The following is a 23195-nucleotide window of genomic DNA, read 5'->3' as shown; positions in this document are numbered from 1 at the left end:
GGCATTTGTAACGTGTCTGATGAACTTGAGCACGAACAGCAGGTAAAAGTCAAAGAGTGAACTGTCAATTAATGCAAGTTGGGCTCACTGATCGAAATTAATTAACATTTGAAGCCAGAATTGAAGCCTGCCTTGTTGCTTTTGTACCCTGATGTAATTAACATTAAGCCATTTTTCTTTTCTCATCACAAAAAAACTTTTGTGGCTATTAACAAAAGATCTGGGGCTTCAGCCCTATCAGCTACGCTGCTGCAGTTTTATTAGGCCTACAGTTTCACTTGCTTTGTAGATTTGTTAATTTTTTCGTTTAGTCACAGTTTTGGTCTTTTGTCGAAAATATCCTTTAAAAATAGTCAATATTTCGTCAGGTTACATTCATTAATTTTAGTCAGTTTTACTCTGACAAAAATTACATAAAAATTTTTTTCAAGTAAAATATCTTTTACTTGATGATAATGTGCAAAATGGACAAAAATGTGTCAAATTGCAACAGACCAAACTTTTATCAGATATTCAGATATTCACAACGCAAGTTACACAACGCATATTCTGACTAGCGCGTCATTTAGTTCACATGTTCATTTGTTTCGTTGTGCAGATTTAAGTTGTTCGATAAATATTGTGGATATATTGAAGAATCTCATGTATAAATAGGATGCATTTGAATACGTTATTTACTCCCTTTTAAAGTGGTTCATTTTGCTGTTGTTAGTGTGTTCAACTCCCAACACACTGGATTAAGGCCACCTAATATAAAGTGTGGCCAATGAATTAATTGTACACTTTTCTTAAACTACACTCAAAGCGCTTTTACATACCAATATATTTTAATATGATTCTTCAAGCGTTTTATCGACTATTAATGTTTGTATTGTATTATACTTATCAATTTAAGAGGTGAAACTTGTGATAATGCTGATTCGAGTTCAAGACTTTATTATTTTTACATTATCAATCTCGTCAACGAAATCACTGATGAAAATGTTCGTTGACAGAGGGTTTTTTATTTAGTCAACGATAACGAAGACGAGACGAAAAATGCGCATATCATGACGATAATTAAATTATTTTATTAAAGCATATTGTTGACGATAATATGACGATAAAAATTATTCTGCAAAATATTAACAGTGCAAGATATAAACAGAAAAAGAAACATCTTGAGAGCCTGTAAATAGAAGAAGCTATTAGATATGGATTCATCTAATCCATTAACTACTATGTACTAACATTAAATACATACAAGACTATGCATTTACTGTGTAACTACATTTTGTTCTGCAAAATGCCCACATTTGGTGCTGCTGAGGTTGAGATACGGGTAGGTTTAGGAGTAAGGGTTGGGTTAGGGGTAAAGTTAACAGTGTAACTACAAATGTAATTAAATGCAAGTACTTTAAATGTAATTACAATGCAACAACATGTATGTACATAATAAGTACATTGTATCAAATGATTAAGTACATAGTAGTTAAAGCCACCTAATATAAAGTGGGTCCAATTCATTCAAAATATGTAGCCTAAATAAGAGTATTGTTTATCTTCATCAAAGCAAGTAATATTTCATTTTTAAATGTTTAATCGTATAACCTAATAATATCAACATGAAAATAGCACGTTATGACTCTGAATTTCTCCCAATCATGATCACACACAGGCGATGTGCAGGTAACCTGAAATTATGAGATTTATCTGCCAGAGGAGCAGTGTTGAAACATAACGGACGTAAAGTTTTCTTCTGCAGATTGCTTGCAATTTTACATTCCAACCACAGATGTCCCTAGAGAGCACAAAGTTACGTAGTGCAGCTTTAAATCTTGCCAGTAGTTAACATAGTAATTTAATGCCAGTTAACGTAATAAACATTATGGCAGTAATGACCACATTTGCATGCACAGCAATATGTTGATAACTAATAAAAAACAAAAAAACGACAACGTAAGAAACCCTTGGATACATGAAATTTGAAATCATCGTTGGGTAGTTCTCTGCTTTCGACGTCAAAATGTAAACAGGCATGTGTGCAATACATAAACACACTTGATAAGCCAGTAAAAATAGCACTAAAATTTACATGCGGGGAGAAATCGAGATGTGCCGATCGGTTTATAAATCTATTATGACCTTACCCCATAAAGGAAAGCCATTTAAGGCATATAGATGGGCTTACACGTTGTCAGCTAATAAGCCTAATAGGTGTACAATCGTGCATGTAAACGATAATGATGGATTTTACAAAGTAACGTTATTATTGGGAAACATTGACATGTTCTTGAAGGTGAACCTGATCTTCAGCCTTCACATCTCGTTTAAAAAGGGTGACTGGTTGTATTTCAGGAGCAGAGTAGTCCTCCATAATTGACTGCCAACTTGCATTCAGTGTGGCTCCAATGTGGTATGGAATGTCCACTTTTCACGATCCAATCAATTGCTGCTGAATACACTCAAGCGCCAGCCTACGTTTTTCTGTTAATACGTCACATTAAAAAGAGTTGCCAATACCATTTACCACTTAATGTTGTGCCAATGAGGAAGTGCAGACGGAGCTATCTTTTGTGAGATCGCCAAACACAGCTGATACTACCCCCCCCCCACACACACATTTTTCCACCCGGGGCAACAATAGTGATCTCGCCTAGGGTGCCACAATGGTGAGAAATGGCCCTGGTCGTGATGTTTCATCACAGAATTAACAGACATGGACTTAAAGCCTCCAAAATGTATAAAACATATTATTACCTATGAAGCAGTAAGGACTGATAAAAATATGGTAAACATAAGGTATTCCCTTGAGGTCATGTATATATGCACATTTGCTTAGTCGAGCAAACAGGGTCTTGTAATGCTATAGCTAAGTGTTTCGTTTGTAAGCAGATAGCTCGTGCTCATTTTTCCTTTACCTCTTTAACATTTGTAAAACCAGTAAACACTGTACTCCAAAGCCCTCATCTGTTTTCAGACCGTGTCAGTCCTAGAGCAAAAGTAGGTTATCTTTAATTGGGGTTTAATGTCCCAGATTAATTCGGTGTAATTCTATGGTTCTATTTAATGGCTCTTAAGCGACCACATATGGCGGTCGAAAACTGGTCAATCGTGAAAGAGCTCTCAGAGACGAAACAAAGGAGAAACGGCAGAGGCCCATCATCTCCATAAATCTGTCTAACCACAATTACTTACAGTTGTGTGTGTATGTGTGAGAGACAGATCTATCCAGCCAATAACAATGCTTCTTATGATTATAGAGAAAGCGTGGGGGATACAAGGAAGCAGCTAATGAGCTATTTGTTTGTGGCCCTCTGCTGTGACCTGTTTATGCAGACTGGAAAACAATGGCTGTCTCTGTACAGTATAACCACCTGTAACATGGTAAAGAAGATTCATTGGGTTCTTGCTGTAACTAGAGTGAGGAGGGAATGCGTTTCTTGAAAGACCCGGACATAAAGATCCAGAGAGATAGCGACAAGAACCTAAAGGAGGAGAGTGGACATGAGTGGTGTCTTCAGGGAGTGACAGAAATAGACCAGTGAAAACAAACCAAGCACCTTCCTATTGAAATGTCAATAGCATTCTCTGAGTCTGAGAACTATTGTTGTGCCATTCCTACAATGCAGGACATTTTCATTTTCATGGTTATACTGTACAGTCACGCAACCATAATAAGGACTTCTCCTACCAATGGAGCAATTCAAGCTTGATATGCCACCTGCATGTTTCTGAAAGTCTCAGTCAACAGGGGCAACAAGCGCAGCTCCAGCTGTACAGGCAACATGCAGCTGTAGAGACAAAAATCTGACAGCTGATCAAAGATAGATGGACAGAGCAGAATGCAAGAGTCTCAAGACGTTTTTTTTAAGTGTAAACTACATTTAACTCGACACAGGCTAGAGACACTGATAACCAGAGGAGCGTGACACAACCACAGTGGGATGCACCAAAAACGTCCATATGACATATGTGTACAGACGAAATGCAAGAATGCATCCTGTGAGATGCATCCTCAAGTCTACCTCAAACAGATCGATGAACAGTTGTACTCAGTTGTAAAATGGATTGCTGTGGACTGTAGGCCAGCAATAGGCTTTTGTTCAATGAAAAGGGAACTAGAATTGACTTCTAAGGCAGCTTTTTGTTACCTACCACCCCCCCCCCCCCCACCCACACACCGGAATCTAGGCCCCTGCACCATTGTATACATTTTCAAGTTATAATAAAAAGGTTAAAGTGCCTGAGTTTGACCAGAGAATATTTCTTAAAGTCTGATTTACCCTTTTATAGAAATACTTCCTTATATTACTACAGGCATACTGATTTTTTAAAAGTTACAGAGTTGCATAACAAAAATGACGTTCACTGCACAACAGCAGTGACATTGTCATCATAACAGCACGTTTTCTGAGTTTTTTAGGCAGAGAGAGGATGGGCTGCAGTTACTATAAAGACATGCTTTGTCCCTGTCAATAGAATCTACTGAGTTAACTGAACTTGAGTAAAACGAATAGCGAGCGAGACATAAATAAAGCAGGAGTTATTCTGGGCTCATGATGGATTGTTTCTTTGTTGAGCTGAAGCTAATTTGCATGGCAGCTGGCACATGAGGATGACCTCACTCTCATTTTATCACACATGCACATACACGTGCACACACACACACACACACACACACACACACTCAGACAGAATCAGATAAAACGTCACTGAACAGCAGGGAGAATTTTAATGTGTCCACGTGGTTCCTCAGACCATTACAGATGGTATGTTATGGCATACCATACTACACATATTACTTCTGCGGTATATACTACATGCATACAGTATGTACATTTTCTCTGTGCAAACCTACTACCGGTACGTATGCTGAAATTTGAAGTATACTATCAGAAGTCACTGCACTTATATTGTATTCCACAAAGCAATGTGCTGGACTTGCATTCTTCCATATCAAAAGTGACTAAATAAATAAAAAGGAAACAATATTTTTTGAGTCCTTATTTGATCAGGCTGCCAGAGATTTGCCATTTTTATATGGAATTAAATTCAAATAGCCAAATAACTGTAGTTATTTCTAACATGATAACTTGACCGCACTCACCGAATTGCAACATAGATAGCATATATATATATATATAGCATATTTAAAACGTTTATCATTATATACCATTTTTGAAATAAATACTAGTCAGTATACAGTATACTGTGTGGTATGCAGTTAGCAGTACATCAGAATTCTATTCTGAACATAGCCAGCATCTCACCAGCCTGCATGATGGCAGAAAAGCAGCTTTGGTACTAATATAAGCCCTCCATTAGCTAATGGAAAGAGGCATATCTTTCTTTACACCACTATTACGATGGTTAATACAGGCCATTGTTTCGGAAGGGTTTGGATTTAAAATGCCTATTCTATTGGCTTGATTACCTCATTAATAATCAAGATCTTGGGCTTTTGCCTGAGCAGTGTGTAAGCTGGCATCACACTGGGACTTATGAGTTCAAATAGTTCTGTTGCTTTTATAGTGGCATGTAAAGTTGAAACATTTGATTTTACATAAGTGAAATGTTTTCGAAGTAAAGGAAGGGTGAGTGACTGATTGTAGCTCTTTCATGAGTAAGATATGTTCAGGTCCAGACTTGACGCTGTATCATGTAATAGCTCTCTGAATTCAGATCAGCATGTCTGGTGCCCTCAAGTCTGAACAGAACAGAACAAAAATCTACATGCTTATATAAGGGGTATTGTAAGGCCTGTGTGGTTTCCTTTACCGTGCAAAAGCACACGATCATATTGACATGCATTGGGCTGAATTTTAAAGAAAGAAAAGTGTATTAAAGGAATAGTTCACCCAAAATACTCTCCTCATTCCCCTCATGCCATCCCAGATGTGTACGACTTTCTTTCTTCTGCAGTACACAAATGAAAGTTTTTAAAAGAATGCCTCAGCTCTGTAGGTCCATACAATGCAAGTGAATGGTGGCCAGAAGTCTGACTCTCCAAAAAGCTCAAAAAGGCAACATAAAAGTAATCCATGAGACTCAAGTGGTTTAATCCATGTCTTTTGAAGTTATATGATTGGTGTGGGTGAGAAACAGTTCAATATGTCCTTTTTTACTATAAATCTCTACTTTCACTTCCACATTCTTTTCTTTGGCGATTTGCATTCTTCATGCATATCACCACCTACTGGTCAGGGCTTGTCAAATTTGGAGATTTAAAAACATGCATTTAAAACATGTAATGTGCTAAGCCAACATTCTTGACCACGTTAAGCTGCAAAGTGGACCAGACTTTATGGCGTTGTGAAAAATGTGGTTACATGAGACTAATGTACAGTAAATGTAACCTGCTATGTCTATATCTCTTTAGGTGAACTTTGTGGTGTGCCAGCTCTTTGCCCTGGTAATGGCCTTCTGGTTCAGGCTCTACCTGCACCCCAGTAAGACCAGTCCCTTCATCCGGCATGTAGTCGCCACCCTGCTGGGCTTCTATCTGGCTCTCTTCTGCTTTGGCTGGTGAGTGTATTTCATCCCTCATATATCGCAGGTCATCCCACTTTGATCCAGGGCAGGGTCATTGATAGTCGGTTAGTGAGCCATTCAAATTGTAAAGAGGCTGTGGTGTGCTGGCAGAAGACCAGAGTCTCATTAGCAGTCTGCTCTATGTTCTGTTTGTTTGTGGAACCTGAGAGATGCTCTGATGGAGCTGTTTGCAGACCTCTTTATTGATCTGTACATGTTTACAACAACAGAATATAAATGTTGCCACTTTTCTGTCCAGGGGACATATTGTACACATTGAAACACAATGCATAGAACATATTGATTGTTCATTGGTGATTTTTCTGATTTGGGATTTTTCCTATGAAATCAAGTGCAAAGTATATATTTTTTTCTCCTCTTTTTCTCCCCAATTTGAAATGCCCAATTCCCAATGCACTCTAAGTCCTCGTGTTGGCATAGTGACTCCGGGTGGCGGAGGACAAATCTCAGTTGCCTCCGCGTCTGAGACTGTCAATCCGCGCATCTTATCCCGTGGCTTGTTGAGCGCGTTACCACGGAGACATAGCACGTGTGGAGGCTTTTCGCTATTCTCCGCGGCATCTACGCACCATGCGCCCCACCGAGAGCAAACCACATTATAGCGACCACGAGGAGGTTACCCCATGTGACTCTACCCTCCCTAGCAACCGGGCCAATTTGGTTGCTTAGGAGACCTGGCTGGAGTCAATCAGCATGCCCTGGATTCGAACTTGTGACTCCAGGGGTGGTAGTCAGCGTCAATACTCGCTGAGCTACCCAGGCCCCCACTGCAAAGTATTTTTTTAAATAATCTCCTATTTTGAACTGAACAATTTTTGAACATTTGGCAGCATAGAATGTTACTATTCTGAAATGTGAAAAAGGAAATGGCAGTGAAAAATTTAAAAAGTGAAAATTTTATATCCAGTAGCATATTATAGTACAGTGTCCTTATTATACACATTACATGTTAACATAATTACAATAGGCCTATGTATAAACTGCTCCAAGAAAATAATTACATATTAAATACATGTTGTTCATTAGTATTACTCACTACTTACTCATGTAATATTATATTATAAAATAAAATAAATTACAAGTTAGGGTTTTAAAAATGCATTACTAAGTTTGTGTAATAATGATAATTGATCATGTTAATTAATATGTAAATATTAGCTGCTAAACCTGTCAGTCTAAAATTTTACATGCAGTGGACTCAGGAAATGTACTTGATTTTATCTAGCAAAAGTGATCAAAATAAACATTTTCATAAATCAGAACAAGTTTAGATTTTGTGTTCTGCTAGTTACTGGATTTCAGTATACTGGACATTGAATATGAAAATAAAAACAGAATTATTAATTTTGCTATTTTATTATATTTTGCTATTTAAAAAGGAAGCCTTGCATACATTTTGTGATATATATATATATATATATATATATGTGTGTGTGTGTGTGTGTGTGTGTGTGTGAATCGATAAAAAAACCTAATTAATTGTACATTTTCTGTGATTAATCGTGATTAATCGCAATTAAATTATGGTACATGATACATTACAACAAACATTAAAAAATCATCATAAATATATTTACTTTATACTTTGTCTCAAAGAACTTGCAAGTAATTGGTAAGTCATCATTTATTTTAATTATTTAAATATGCACGTTAAAATGTAGTTTTATTTATTTATTTTTATTTTTTTTCAGATATAGTTAATTGGACACATATTTACAGGTATTAATCTTTGATACAAGTGTATGTATACATGCCATTAAATCAGTGGACATGTTGTAATTACAATTTGGGCAAAATCTTCTGGCGTTTTCCAGGGGACTTTTTTAAATAATAGGATCAAATGGGCATATTCAATTCATATCAAACTTTATTGGCAAGAGAAACTTAAGTGTACGTTGCCAATACATTATTAGACACTATATATATATACAGATATAAAACATATTGAATACTGAAGTTTAATTTGCTGAAGTTTAAAATCTCAAAACTATTATTTTGTTAAGCTGCTGTTCCGTCTCTACAAGTATACCTGGCTGCAGTTTGCCGAATGGCCACATCCTTCTCAGTCTCTATCGCGCACATGCGAGGTCTCTCTTGGGCGGTTTAGCTTTTGAAATGGGTTCAGATGAAAGTCAGTGAGCATTTTCGTGCGATGCAAAGAGATACAGCAGCTTGCCCGTATGATTCACCCATTTGCTGGTGATATCTTCATTCTCCGTACAGTAAATCAGCTCCCATGTTTATTATGCCCGGGACATTACACACAGCGTGCAATGAATAAGCGTGCACTGCTTCATACAATTAGTTTCTGTGCGAGTATGTGCAGTTGAGTCAAGCGAGTACCTCCTGAAAATGTATATATGCCAAGCTATGTTTCCATCCAAGTTGCAAATTTAATTTATGTGAAAAACCATGCTATCGCAAAAACAATATGCAAATAAAGCTGCGTTTCCATCTAAGGGTGATGAAATCGTCACTTCCAGAAAAATTGTAGCTACTGTGAGTGATTTATTAATAAAATACTTGCGTTTTAGAGCACGCAGACAAAAAACTCGAAAGAACTTTGTCTCATGTTTGGGAGCAACAGTGCGTCACACATTTCTGAGCACTATATACTGGATGTGTGTTCAACCATGAATATACCAGGGGGATCTATAAGATATTTTTCAAAAGTGTCAATAAACCTTCTGTTCCGTACAGGTCAAGTTTGTTTTCGAGTTATTTGCTCTGCAAACTCTTTGTAGGCTTTTGTAGGATTTTCTAGACACCATTATCAGGATGACCAGAGCAACATTTCAGATGCGATGATTGGCCCGCTGGTTGTCCAGTAATGAACGAGTTATTCAGTCACATGACCTTTTTGATGCGCATCTTTTATTCCTAACAAATTCAATAGGAGTTTATTTGGTAAATGTGTTTCCATCATAGATTATGCGCATTTCTTCTTATCGAATAAAAACATTTATCCACCTCAAATGAGCGTATAAATTTGTATGCGCATTTTGGAGATTTATTTGCATCTTGTTTCCATTCAGTTTTTATGCGATATCCCAAAATGCGCATAAAAAAATGTTGATGGAAACCTAGCTAATATCACCCACAGAAAATGGGGAAAAATGTTGGTGAAGTTTCGCCCATTGCACAAAAGTGCCTGGGTTTGTTCCTGTCAGGCAGCAAATGCCATAACCACGCTCCCACCCTAATCTGTGCCTGTAAGGCTGAATAGTGTGCCAGGAACAACTCGGGACACCTTTCTCCTATCACGTGAAGTAAAAAAAAAATTAAGATACAGCATTAACTACGTTAATTTGTTTACCACATTAAGCAAAAAATCTTAATCACAGAAGTTAACGCGTCAAATTTTCCAGCCCTAATATACATATACTGCGCGCACACACACACACATATTGGTGCGGCTATCATTATGAGGACTCTCCATAGACATAATGATTTTTATACTGTACGAACTTTAGATTCTATCCCCAAACCCTAACCCTACCCCTAAACCTAACCCTCACAAAAAACTTTCTGCATTTTTACATTTTCAAAAAACATAATTTAGTATGTTTTTTAAGCGATTTGAATTATGGGGACACTAGAAATGTCCTCATAAACCACATTTATAGCATAATACCCTTGCAATTACCAGTTTGTAACCTAAAAAAAAGTCCTTGTAAACCACTTAAACCTGCCCACACACACATACACACACACACACACACACACACACACACACACACGTTATGCAAATATTTATATACAGCTGTCAAACACAATCCATGATAATTCATTTATCTCTCTACATCATTTTTATTGTTATAGAAAGATCAGTGCTTAGTACAGTTTATTGACATGGAGGGATGTTTGCACAGACTCATTAAGCAGCAAATGTCTGATTTCTTCCATATCAGGACATCAATTTAATGGTAATTTCCAAAGCCCTAGCTAGATCTTTTGGACGTATCTTAGAACAAATTTGCTATTTACACTAAGGACTCAAGTCTTTAATCTGAAAAGGATAAATAATCTAGGGTTAAATGTTTCACACTTGTGCCAAATGATTTTAGCAACTGTTAATGTACCAACTGCAATCTATACCCTTGTTAAAAAGTGCACCTCAACATAATTCTGTGTGCCAATGTGTTTGTACAAGTACATGAGGTAAGGCTAAAGTGGTAAACTGGCCTAAATACTGTATCTCCGGCACAAATCAGTCATCTGTGTTTAAGAGGTGATTTTAATAGCAAATATTGGGTTATCAGGACATTATTGCAATGTTTTAATCTCATTTTTATCACCCAAAACTGATAATCTTATAATTAAATACCCATACAGTATCAAGGGACGCTTAATCAACCAAACAATGTAGACTGTCTGAAAGGTAAAAGTCATGTTGACTTCTAGCCAATGCAAGAACTCTACCAGCAGGTTTAGGTTATAGGCTGATGCCAGTGTTTTCAACCAAGAAGTTTTGATTTGAACTGTTTTAACCTGCTACTGCAGTGTCCTTTCTGGACTGTCCAACTTCATAAAGTTCTTCTGGAATGTTTTGCCCTGCATGTCATCCTTAATTTACATGTTTTCCACATTAATCTGAATGAAAGTGTTCAAATTTGTTGGTTGAATCCTCAAAATGGAAGTTTTATGACTTTTAGTCCATGCATGTTTTCCTTGAAGCAATCTAGATACTATTGTACACTTAAAAACTGACAAAATAAACTTTTATCCGTTTAAAATGTAAAGTCTTTCTCTTTTGGGAAAACTGACCAAAACTTTTTATGACTCCTCTTGCACTACGCAGATTTTTGTCCATTCACATGCTCTCTAGAATGAGCATGTCCCTCCCCCTAATACCACCTGCAACCAACTAGCAAGTAAATCATGGTTCATTGTTGTTATGTTAAATAAAGGCCATAGGCTATATAAAAAAAGGGACAAGCCCTTCGATAACTTCTTGTTTCAATAGGAAATACATCAACGCAAGTGAGAGAACTGTGCTCGTTTCAAAGCGATTTCAATTGGTCTTCAAGATTCATAGAATCCCCTGCCAGACTCTTTCATTTCCATTTCGGTTGATAGTTTCTGCCTGTCCTTGGTAAAGGTACATTCCACTAAAGGATGATGTAAGTCCCTGATGATGCACACTTACTCTTGCCCCATCAGGCAGCATTCTGCTGGTAATGAGCTCTTTTCTCTGTTCAGCTGCTAAGTCAGGTCAGACAGTGTTAGGGGTGTAAGTGGATTTTGATCCTTTTTTTAAAGGAAAGCTTAAAGAATTAATTCACCCAAAAATGAAAATGATCATATCATTTATTCACCCTCATGCCATCCCAGACTTCCTTTTTTTCTGCTGAACACAAACAAAGATTTTTCAGCTCTGTAGGTCCACACAATGCAAGTGAATGGTGGGCAAAACTTTGAAGGTCCAAAAAGCACATAAAGGCAGCATAAAAGTATTCCATATGAATGCAGTGGTTTAATCCACGTCTTCTGAAGTGATCTAATTGGTTTTGGGTGAAAACAGCATGAAATATAACTCCTTTTTCACTCTAAATCTTGACATCAACAGTCTCCTTGGTGATCATGATTTCATGATGGATTACACTTCCTAGTGCTATCTAGCGCTCTGCACATGAGTCAAGCATTAGGAAGTGTAATCCAGCTTGAAATCATAATCATGCCTAGAAACTTCAATGGAAAGATGTACAGTGAAAAAGGAGTCTGTTCTTACCGCTTCAGAAGACATGGATTAAACCACTAGAATGGTGTGGATTACTTTTATGCTACCTTTATGTGCTTTTCAAAGCTTAAAATTTTGGTCACCATTCACTTGCATTGTGTGGACCTACAGATCTGAGATATTCTTCTAAAAATTGTTGTTTGTGTTCAGCAGAAAAAAGAAAGTCATACACATCTGGGATGGCATGAGGGTGAGTAAATGATGAAACCATTTTTTGGGTGAACTCTTCTTTTAAGTGGTATTGTTACCTATTTAAATAGGCCCAACACCATTACACTGCAAAATTGAAAATCCAAAAAGCACCACCGCCTACACCCTGCTAACAGTTCATTTATGCCATATACGTAGGAGCTAGAGGGGAAAGAAAGGCGTGTTGGCTTAAAGGTGCACTCAGTAACTTTTTGTCCGTGTCATCTTGGACTTACAGTGACACCTAGTGGTGTGGATGCAGCATCATTACAAATCAATAGTTTTCAGTTACAGATGCCATTGTAGAAATTCACTGTTCACATTCAACCATGATTTATTTCATCCAAGAGTGAAAGTGTCCAAGAACAAGACGGCTACTGAGATCGAGTAGTATTCAGCTGGTCATGTGATTCTAAAATGGCAGCCCCCATGAGGGCACCCCTCCCCCATGTAGAATAAAACAGCTTCTGTAAGGTCACTGATATGACTAGAATCCTCATCTCATGTGAGTGGTCATGATTTTATACATACTGCATGTTTCAAAATTACAGTTCATTTCTTTAGGAGAAACACTTTTTTATTGGGGAAAAAATGAGTGAGTGCACTTTTGATGACCAAAGCTTTTCAAAAGTTTGATTCTTCTTAAAATGAACCTTTTTCATAGACTTTGATGATGCATTTCCACCTTAATTTAGCAGTGTAAGTCTAGCAAACTTTTTTATAAATTATTTTAAATTTATCAATGATTTATTGTACTTTTTTTTCACATTATTGTTTGTGTTATAATTAGCTGTCATTAACAAAAAAAAACAAAAAAAAAAAAACTAGTCAACACTGCTGTGATGGGGTTTCAAGTACAGCTGCTGTGGAAGTGACAGTACATTTAGCATTTTTCTCTCTTTTTACTCCAATCCATCTCTCTCTATTTTTTCCTTATTTTGGTAAGTAGTGGAAACATAATATTATTCTTTACGTTGGTCTCCTATTCACTGCGCTACAAGTTTACGCTGCTAAGGTTTACTTGCACGTTCCAACCTGGAAATGTCCAGTTGTGGAAAAATAATTATTTAGATTCTTCTGTTCTTAGTTTAAAGATGTGTATATAATAAAGGTCTGTTGGACCTTAATTTAGGTCCTGCCCACATAAACCAAAATTGGTTATAAACAGAAACCAAGTTCCCTTAATAACCACATCACAAGATGTTTTTGTGAAAAGGTCACATTGTGATCACAATTGTATGTATGAGTAATTTGCATCAGTTATGAGTAAACTGACACTCAAACACATCTAATGATCCTGAGTAGTCTCCATACAGCTGTCTGTGCAGAGGTCAACACATCAATATCCCGACCACACTGGAAGTCATTACGCAATGAAAATGACAGAAAGAGAGAAGGCCTTTAAACAATGAAGTTGCATAAGACTTGTTACATACAGTATGTCCTCATTTTATAACATTATTTGACATTTTTTATGGGATGGGTCAGGTAGAAATTGCTCCTTAGGGGAATATTCCAGGTTCAATACAAGTTAAACTCAATCAGCAGCATTTGTGTTATGAAGTTGATTACCACAAAAATACATTTCGACTCGTTCCTAATTTTCTTTATAAAAATCAAACATATGGGTTCCAGTGAGGCACTTACAATGGAAGTGAATGGGGCCAATCTGTTAACATTAAAATACTCACTGTTTCAAAAGTGTAGCCAAAAGACATAAACAATATGGGTGTAAACATGATTTTAGTGTGATAAAATAACTTACTAACCTTTTCTGTGTAAAGTTGTAACCAAGTTGTAACTTTGTTGCCATGACGACACAATGCAGAAAACCCTAAAACCCTAAAATGAATGTAAAAACAACGATTGAAATAACGTTACAGCTCAAATAATACATGAGTTTTAACAGAAGAATTAATGTAAGTGCTTTTATAAAATTATGTGTCAGGGTTCTGCCCTTAGTTTTGGGTTTTTTCCCCTTTGTGGCAGAGCCCTGACTTGTACGTGTTCTGTGTCTGTTTTATGTCTTGTGCCTGGATTCAGCCACTTCGGTTGGTTTGATTTATTTACTCTGTGGCTGAATCCAGTCACTTGTGTTTTGTCTCATGCTGTGTGAATGCACTTGGGTTTGTGTTTTCTCATTCCCTTGTGCATTCGTGTCTGTCTTCAGTGATAAACTTCCCTCTCATTTGCCTTGTTATCTGTCTGATTATAAGTTAGTTTTTGTATGTTTTTATTATATTTTTTGTATTAATAAAAGCCCATATCGCTGAGTCCTGCCATTTCCTCCACGAAACCTGACATTATGAGCTTCACATTTCTGCCTTTAAACCCTCCAAAAAATTGGCCCCATTCACTTTTATTGTTAGTGCTTCAATGGAACCTCGACTTTTGCTTTTTTTTTTAAAGAAAAGGAGGAACGAGTTAAAAATATATTTTTTTGGCAATCAACATTGTCATAATTGCTATCTAAAGAGCTTAACTTGTATTGAATTTAGAATATTCCTTTAAGGTAACAATTGCAGGCTACCTCGTTTTACAGTATTTAATTATACTAATAAAAATATATATGATTAAAGTGACTGGATTTAAGTTTTTGTTGCAGAAAGAAATGACTTTAGACTCTTCCTCACTGGAATCCTCTTCTCCCCTGTGCTTCATTTCAGGTATGCTTTACACTTTCTTGTACAGAGCGGTCTTGCCTATGGCGTAATGATTTTCACAGGCGTGGAACACATGCACAAGTGAGTACAGAATTCAGTAAGCTCCCACATCCATTGTAACATCAAATAAACCCTGCTACCAACAACAGGAACAACTGTGTGTCAAATCAAAAATCAAATGCACCATTACACTGTGACATGTTCCAGTTTTCTCTGCAGTGTCAAGCTAATGCCATCCAGTTCATCATGAGGTTTTAAAATGCAATATGCCAAGTTATTCTGCCCTACACTGAAACTGAGAAAAATGGCTTCCAAGTTACTTAGTTTTAGTGTGGATTTTGTGGATATTGCACTTACACAATATAAGAGCATAGTTTAGCCAAACCCATCAGTTACAGTATAGATCATAGTCTAAGAGACCAGAATTCGGTCCTAACTCAATTTTGACAAAATGCAATGCATTTTGCCTTTGCATGGCAGTATTCATTTAGCCCTGTCATTGGCTTGTGAAGATTAATCCATACTGCCCTCACCCATCCATGCCATTCTTATGAGTAAACAAGTCCAGGGGGAACAAGTGAGCATCCATTAAGTTGCAGGTTGAGTAACTACTGCTCCTCTGATCTGGGGTCAGAATGGATGTACTGGACCATGCTGTGTTCTCTCCTGCTGTGGGCTCTAAAAATAACCAGTGCTGCTCAATACTGATTACTATTCAAACCAACACTAAAGCAAACTTAGGCCTAGGTCATGTCAACAGCAAAGTATATCACTAGAAACAGACTGGTTGTAAATAGCACTGGCCACAGAGCAAGGCCACATAAATCAATGAAAAACTGTTTAACTGGATTGCTCATGACGATCAGATCACACTGAAGGAGTATTTTCTTCAGCCTGATCTCATGTAAATTACGTTACAGTGGCAACTTTTTTGCAAAACACAATTATGTGCTTCATTACTCGTTTTGCTGCAGTTTCCCAGTGAAATGTCCAGCAGGGGGTGCCAAAAATTCGTGAAATAGTATCGTAATCAGATGAGGTTTTAAAGGTGAATGTTGGATAGAGGTTTTAATGAGTAAAACATACCTCCCTAACCTAAAACTTTAACCTAAACGTAACCAATAGTGTCCTAAAAGCAAATGAGTGGTGAACAAAACAGATATCCTTATCCTTATCCTTAACCAACACCTAAACCTAACCGATAGTGTCCTAAAAGGAAATGCGACATAAAGGGCATATTTTATGAAGTAACCATGTCATTTCTTTGCGCCACGTGTTAGATTGTGTGCTTGACTGGGCTCGGACCGCGAATTTCAGAGTCACAAGTTCAAACACTCTATCACAGGGGTCGGCAACCTTTTTGACATGGAGTGCCATTTTTTATTTTCCTGGTCAATGACCATGGTTTAAGGAGGTTGTACCTGTATGCTGGGTTGGAAACATCAAGGATTATTAATGGTGTTTTCCTTATTATATCACGTGTTGTTCTGAAAGCAAAAAGAAAAAATTAAACACAGAATGTAGGCTGTCATCAGTCTGACCGAAGCAAAGCGGGCACGTTTACTTGCGCGATTAACCGAAAGTGAAGCGCTGCCGGCTTGTGATGCCTGAATGACTTGAACGCGCTGCATGAGTCTGTTGGGTATACTGCAGTGTCGTCACATTTTAACACTTTGTTTAGACTCCCACTCTGCTCATGAAAACATGCTGCGTGATCATGAGGAAGGAGTACATCAAGATGTAGACTGGAATGCAGGTGCGGTATTTATATAAATAAAAAAGTCAGTGATTGGCAAATGTGCCATTGGTTGCCGACCCCTGCTCTATGAGGTGAGCTAACACACAAGCTAATAATTTTGGAATAAGTGTGTAAATGTAGGTGGGTCTGTAATACAAGCGTTACAATGTGTATTTGTTTTAAAATTATGCGCTAGCGTAAAAGTGTTTCAATATCATAACATGGCAGTGTGAGAGTAATAGAGTGAAAAATAAGTCTTTATAAAGTCATAATCAGCTGCTGTAGTTATAATTTGTGTGAAAGTGAATAAAATGCACAGCTGTTTTAGCGCCTCTAGTGTATGCACCAGGAAACTGTGGCGAAACGTAGAATGTGGCACGAAAAACTCAGTTTGCGAAAATGTAGTTACTGTATAGTAATGTTCATTCTATGAGACTAGGTTGGTTTTCTTTTTTAAGATTTAGATTACTGAAGGAACATCTGTCCTAGGTCACCTGACCTTGGCACTTATACCAGAATATCCAGCCAGAAGTCCTGCCAGAATGATTTATGACCTCCTACTGGTTGAACAAGTTGTGATGACAAGTTGACTGTTGATCCCCTGATGTTTGCATAGCTGATAATTGTCAGACAATAAGTTTTAAGTGCATGTGCTTAGAATGCATAACAGGTATAGTTCATTAAGCAATGCATGTTGAACACACATTGAACACATTTCTTGCTTGCTATTTAAATATTAAATATTTATATTAAATTCTTATGTTCATATTTACATTATTCATTTATAATATAAACAATATTGTTTTACATAAATTATAATGAATATATTAAATTAAAACAATGGAATGTAGTCTTAAATGTATTCATGCAAAACTGCTTAGTTTTAAATTTTTAAGTCATTATTTGTATATTAAGACAAGCAATAAAATTAACAAATAAACAAATTGTCAGCAAAAGATACTTATTAATTAAAGATTGCATGAAAGTTTTCAGTTTTCAAGTAAACATTCAAAAAATGTACATAATTATATGTAAAATAAAACGACTTATACAATGTTGTTGGTCACACATAACCAGAAATTCATCCATCTTGAATTGTATACTTACTCATAAAAGGACGATTTAGACAGCTTTACAGGTCAAATAACAAATTTTGTGTGGAAGAATTAATATACCTGTATGCAGTGCTGGGTGGATTACTTTTGAATTATAATCTGGTACTGATTACAAATTACATGGCAAAAAATGCAATCAGTAATGTAATGTCATAGATTAAATTTTTGGGGTAATATAATCTGATTACTTTTGGATTACTTCAACCTAATTCTGTTTTATTTTATGTCACATGCATTTTAGTAGGATAATCACATAAAATTACAAAGAGGAAGAAAATGTGTTCCATTCTTTAATACTAACAAAAAGAGCATGAAGGAAATAAATATTAAATCTAACAGCAATGACAGTGCATGGCCAAAGTTTACAATTCAATACACTGAGACATCAAGTTCATTTGAAGGGCATAAAACAATAGCAACATTACGAACATTAATGACCATAAAGTCAACAGCAATGACATTGCTAGGTCAAAGCTTTCATCTAAAAACACTGAAACATTTTTAACCCTTACTACTTACTGATGGTCCACCTATTCCAAATCTGAGGTGCAAGATATTATTGTTTGATTAGCAAGAACTTTCTAAAAGAGCAGAATATTTTAAAACAGCAAAGTTCCACCGAGTCACACAAGGAACAGTTGTGTCAAGTCTTATGTCAAGTTTCATGCAGTGGACTCCACTGCATCAGCAGCAACAGTAGAGCGGTGGGTTTTGTTTCATATTGCTGCACAATTTGCTGTTGAACTATTGTGTACCTTGCGGGCAGGACCCTTAGAGATGGCATCAACTAGATCCTTTGAAGCAATTATGTTCAATGTGTGAGCTTTAAGAATTTCATTCTTAAAAATGAAATTATAGATCCAGTGGTTAAATGCTGAGACCTCTCCATCCTCACCTGGCTGACTAATAGTGAGTCTCACTTCTGAGTGCAATACACACAGCCCTCCCCCTCTCTTCCGAAAACACTCGAAGACTGACCGAACAAATATCAGCGGTGTGATGATTTAGAATGAAAAATGTAAAAGATCGAAAAAAGTGAATGAATTTTTTTTGTGTGTGTGTGTTTTTACAAACTGAGAGATGAGTCAAAATTATTTTCTTTGGTTATCGACAGCATGCCACAGATACTGTGAGTAGAGCTGAACTTACTAGACAATCTAGAACCTTGAACTGTATTGTTGAAATGTGTAATTTACCTACAGTACTTTGCTGCAGTGCATAATCAGACAGGCTTTATGTAAATTTAGTGCTTCTTCACATATAAAGTCACACTGTGTATATTTAGTATGAGATAACATGCCAGATCACAAAGTAACTACACTTGCAGTGATGATGAAACAAGATTGATTTTATTCTTATCTGATGGATCTAGGCTGTTTCTTGTTTTGTTTTTGTTTTGTTTTTTGTCTAAGAAAAGGGAAAAGCACTAACTTCTAATGCCAAACTGTAAAAGACATTTGATGAGAAGAACTTGTCCTGTAGGGATGATAGATATGTAGTCTGTCCCTGTCCCAGCAGTGAGCAGAGAGACTGCATTAAGGATGCAGTGTGAAGAAACAGTCCTCTTGAAACTCCAGGAGGAGATCTCTCTGTAATAGAGTGATGTCATGCTCCACTGCTCATGGGAGATGAGAGGGACAAATAAAGGATAATGGGAAATTGAAAAACAGATAAAGAAGGCCAGATATGTGTATATCTATGTGTTTATACTGTACATAGCTATAGTTGAGAAGAAATCTGTCCCACCAAGTAAGATAAATATGACAAAATCGGAGTCACGTGGCACCATGCGAGTGTCGGACGTGTGAATGACGAGCTCTGCGCACTTTGCTAGTTTTTACTTTTTGTGTCATAAACCGATGAGATTCGATACACCCTGTTCCATAATTGTTCTATGAAGAAGTTAGGGCATTTGTTGCACTCATGTAACAGCCGATTTTTGTTCGTTTGACTGTCCGAGGAAACTGAATGGCCAATTTTTTTTTTTTTTTTTTTTTTTTTTTTTGTGTGATGGTTCTGCTAGCGGCTAGAGCTTGTTTTGTGGAGGAACACACCTTTGGCACAGTTATGTTGATGAATATACACGTTCTTTGTGCTTATACCTCATATTGGCTGGAGTTTTTTTCATAGATTATTTTCTGTTGTGTAACACAACATTTTTATAGAAGCACGGGACTTGAGCAATCCGGAGGCAAAAGTGTTGCGGGGGCTCTTATAGGCGTACATGGACTGTTTAGAGGGATGGACGCCAGTTGGTGCTGTCGTGTGTGGGGTTAATGCGCACGTTTTTCTTTTTTCTGTTTTTTTTTTTTTTTTTTTTGATTCTGGGGGAGTTCGGGGTTTGTTTGTTGCTCTAATGTTGGAAAATGGTCTTTATAATTTTGTTTTTGACACACAATCTATTTTTTCTAATATGTCAAAATGTCAAATGTTAATATGAGTGGATTGTCTCTCTCCACGTGGAATGTGAATGGGTTGGGGCACCCCATAAAAAGAAGGAAGGTTATTTAAACATAAGAAATATGATATAATATTTCTTCAAGAAACGCATCTTTCACTGCAGGAAGCTGAGAAATTTGTGAAGATATGGGGTGGACATGTTTTCTTTAATGCTGGCTCAAGTAAGAGCAGGGGAGTCATTACATTGATAAGTAAACATCTACAATTCAAATGTCTCAAACAGATTAATGATAAATTAGGAAGAGTCATTATTGTTTTAGCAGAAAGGGCTTTTTTATAGGTCTTGAAGGGATGTTGCAAGCCTCTGGCACCCCTCATGATATAATATTGGGAGGAGACTTTAATCTTTTGATGGACTCAGTCCTTGACCATAGTGAAGCAAAAGTGTGCAAGCCCCCTAGAGCAACCTTGACGCTTCACAGGATGTGTAAAAATCTTGGACTTACAGATATTTGGAGACTTTTGAACCCATCTGTTAGGGACTATAATTTGTTTTTCATCAGTCCATAAGATTTATTCTAGAATAGATTTTTATTTTTTTTTATATCTGGGTTCCTCATTTCATCTGTTGTTGATTGCTCAATTGGAAACATTTTAGTCTCAGATCATGCCCTGGTGAGTTTAGAGGTGTTGCCACATACAGAGAAAAATAAATCATATAGGTAGCTCTTTAATGTATCTCTTTTCAAAACCCTGAATTCCAACAAATGTTAAATGTTGAAATCAGTGTCTATATGGTGACCATCTGGACCTCAGTATCCTCTGTGGGCGTGGCTTGGGAGGCACTTAAGGCAGTGTAGAGCCGAGGAGGGTGGGGCTAGGCTGGAATGAGACACACCCGGTCCCCAATCAGCCTGATGGGGCACGCGAGGGATAAAGGCGGCCGGGGACGACAGTTCAGGAGAGAGAGAATTTCAGGCAGCTGTACTGTGTGTTTTTGGTTGTGTGTTTTGTTTAAATTGTTTATTAAATTATTATTTATATTATTAAGCCGGTTCTCGCCCTCCTTTCCACTGAACCCCCTTACAGGCGGTTCTTAGGGGCCGGATCATACAGTATGCCTCATTCATCAAAAAATCCAAAGCAGGGGAACTCGTGGAGTTGGAAGTGAATATTAAAAGTGCCGAGGCAGAGCTGAAGCGCCGAATGTCATCTGATGACCTCAGAGAATTGACCCGATTGAAATACAGATATAATACTATTTTGTCACGGAACGTTGAGTTTTGGCTAATCAGGGCAAGGCAGTCATACTTTGAGTTGGGGGACAAAGCAGGGAAGCTTTTGGCTAGATATATAAAGCAGAGAGAGTCATTTTCTACCATTCCCTCAGTGAAATCTGCTGGTGGTGAAATATTTACCTCGGCCATTGATATTAATAATGCTTTTAAAGAATTCTATCTTGATAGTTCCACATCTTCGTCTACTGATGAAGATATTAGAAACTTTGTGGAACCATTAGAACTTCCTAAACTAACGAATGAGTAAAAAAATAATCTTGATTCTAAGATAAACTTGGGGGAGCTTGGCGAGTTAATTAAGGCCTTGTCTACAGGCAAGGCTCCGGGGCCAGATGGCTTTGCCACTGAATTTTTTAGATCTTGTGCTGCAGAACTGGCTCCACTTTTGCTAGAAGTTTATACGGAATCGTTAAAGAATGGAAAGCTTCCGCCAACCATGACATAAGCCCGGATCAGTCTGATTCTTAAAAAGGACAATGATCCAAGCGAGTGTAAGATTTACCTTCCAATTTCCCTGATCCAGCTAGATGTTAAAATATTGTCAAAAGGTTTGGCTAACCGATTAAGTAAAGTTATGACATCTCTTATACATATAAATCAGGTGGGGTTTATTTGGGGATGTAACTCTTCTGATAACATTAGGCATTTCATTAATATCACGTGGGCAGTTGCGAATGATCAGACTCCGGTCACTGCCATCTCACTTGATGCCGAAAAGGCGTTTGATATGGTAGAATGGGATTATCTTTTTAAGATTTTGGAAATGTACGGGTTCTGAAATACTTTTATTGGGTGGATTAAGTTACTTTATAGATACCTGGTAGCAGCGGTACAAACAAATGGATTAATTTCAGATTATTTTACTCTGGATAGGGGCGCCCGGCAGGGTTGCCCTTTTTCCCCGTTATTGTTCTGTCTTGCCCTGGAACCATTAGCAGCCGTGATAGAAAGGAGGATGATTTTCCAGGGGTGGTGGCGGGAGGTGTGGCGCATAAGCTTTTGCTTTACGAGGATGATATTTTATTATTTGTCTCCAACCCTACTTGATCTGTGCCTTGCCTCCACAGGATTATGAATTCCTTTTCTAAATTCTCAGGTTACAGAGTTAATTGGTCTAAATCTGAAGCTTTGGCTCTGACAGCATATTGCCCTGTAACAACTTTTCAGCCAGGCACTTTCCAGTGGCCCAAGCAGGGCATTAAGTATTTGGGCATTTTATTTCCATCAAGTTTGAGTGAGTTAATTTTGACCCTTTAATATAAAGGTTTTCGAGTGATGTGGACAGGTGGACTTCTTTACATTTGTCTATGATTGGGAAGGTTAATGTAATAAAAATAACTTACTACAGTCTCTCACCATTGAAGTTCCCCTCATTTATTTGAAACAATTTGATAGTATAGCCAAATCCTTTATTTGGAATGGTAAATGTCCTCGGATGCATTTTAATAAGTTACACAGGCCAGTTGACAAAGGTGGGTTAGGTCTCCCCAAGATTTTATTTGACTATTATGCTTTTGG

The 23195-nt window shown here is 37.2% G+C and overlaps 1 protein-coding gene across 3 annotated transcripts in view; it reads left to right on the top strand.

Annotated features, from left to right (window-relative positions):
• LOC127411261 (lysophospholipid acyltransferase 2-like) overlaps positions 1–23195 on the top strand; it is a 93139-nt gene that overhangs the window by 27317 nt on the left and 42627 nt on the right. For 2 of the 3 annotated variants that reach the window (XM_051646693.1, XM_051646694.1), the window contains 2 exons: positions 6362–6507; positions 15130–15207. In XM_051646693.1, the coding sequence (XP_051502653.1) occupies positions 6362–6507; positions 15130–15207 (224 nt within the window). Of the gene's footprint in view, positions 1–6361; positions 6508–15129; positions 15208–23195 lie in introns of those variants that run through there. The other variant, XM_051646695.1, reaches the window with a different exon arrangement.

This window comes from Myxocyprinus asiaticus, chromosome 20, assembly GCF_019703515.2.
Source record: "Myxocyprinus asiaticus isolate MX2 ecotype Aquarium Trade chromosome 20, UBuf_Myxa_2, whole genome shotgun sequence".
Lineage (NCBI taxonomy): Eukaryota > Metazoa > Chordata > Actinopteri > Cypriniformes > Catostomidae > Myxocyprinus > Myxocyprinus asiaticus.
Note: the sequence above shows the minus strand (reverse complement) of the source record. Positions and strands in the feature narration are given on the sequence as shown.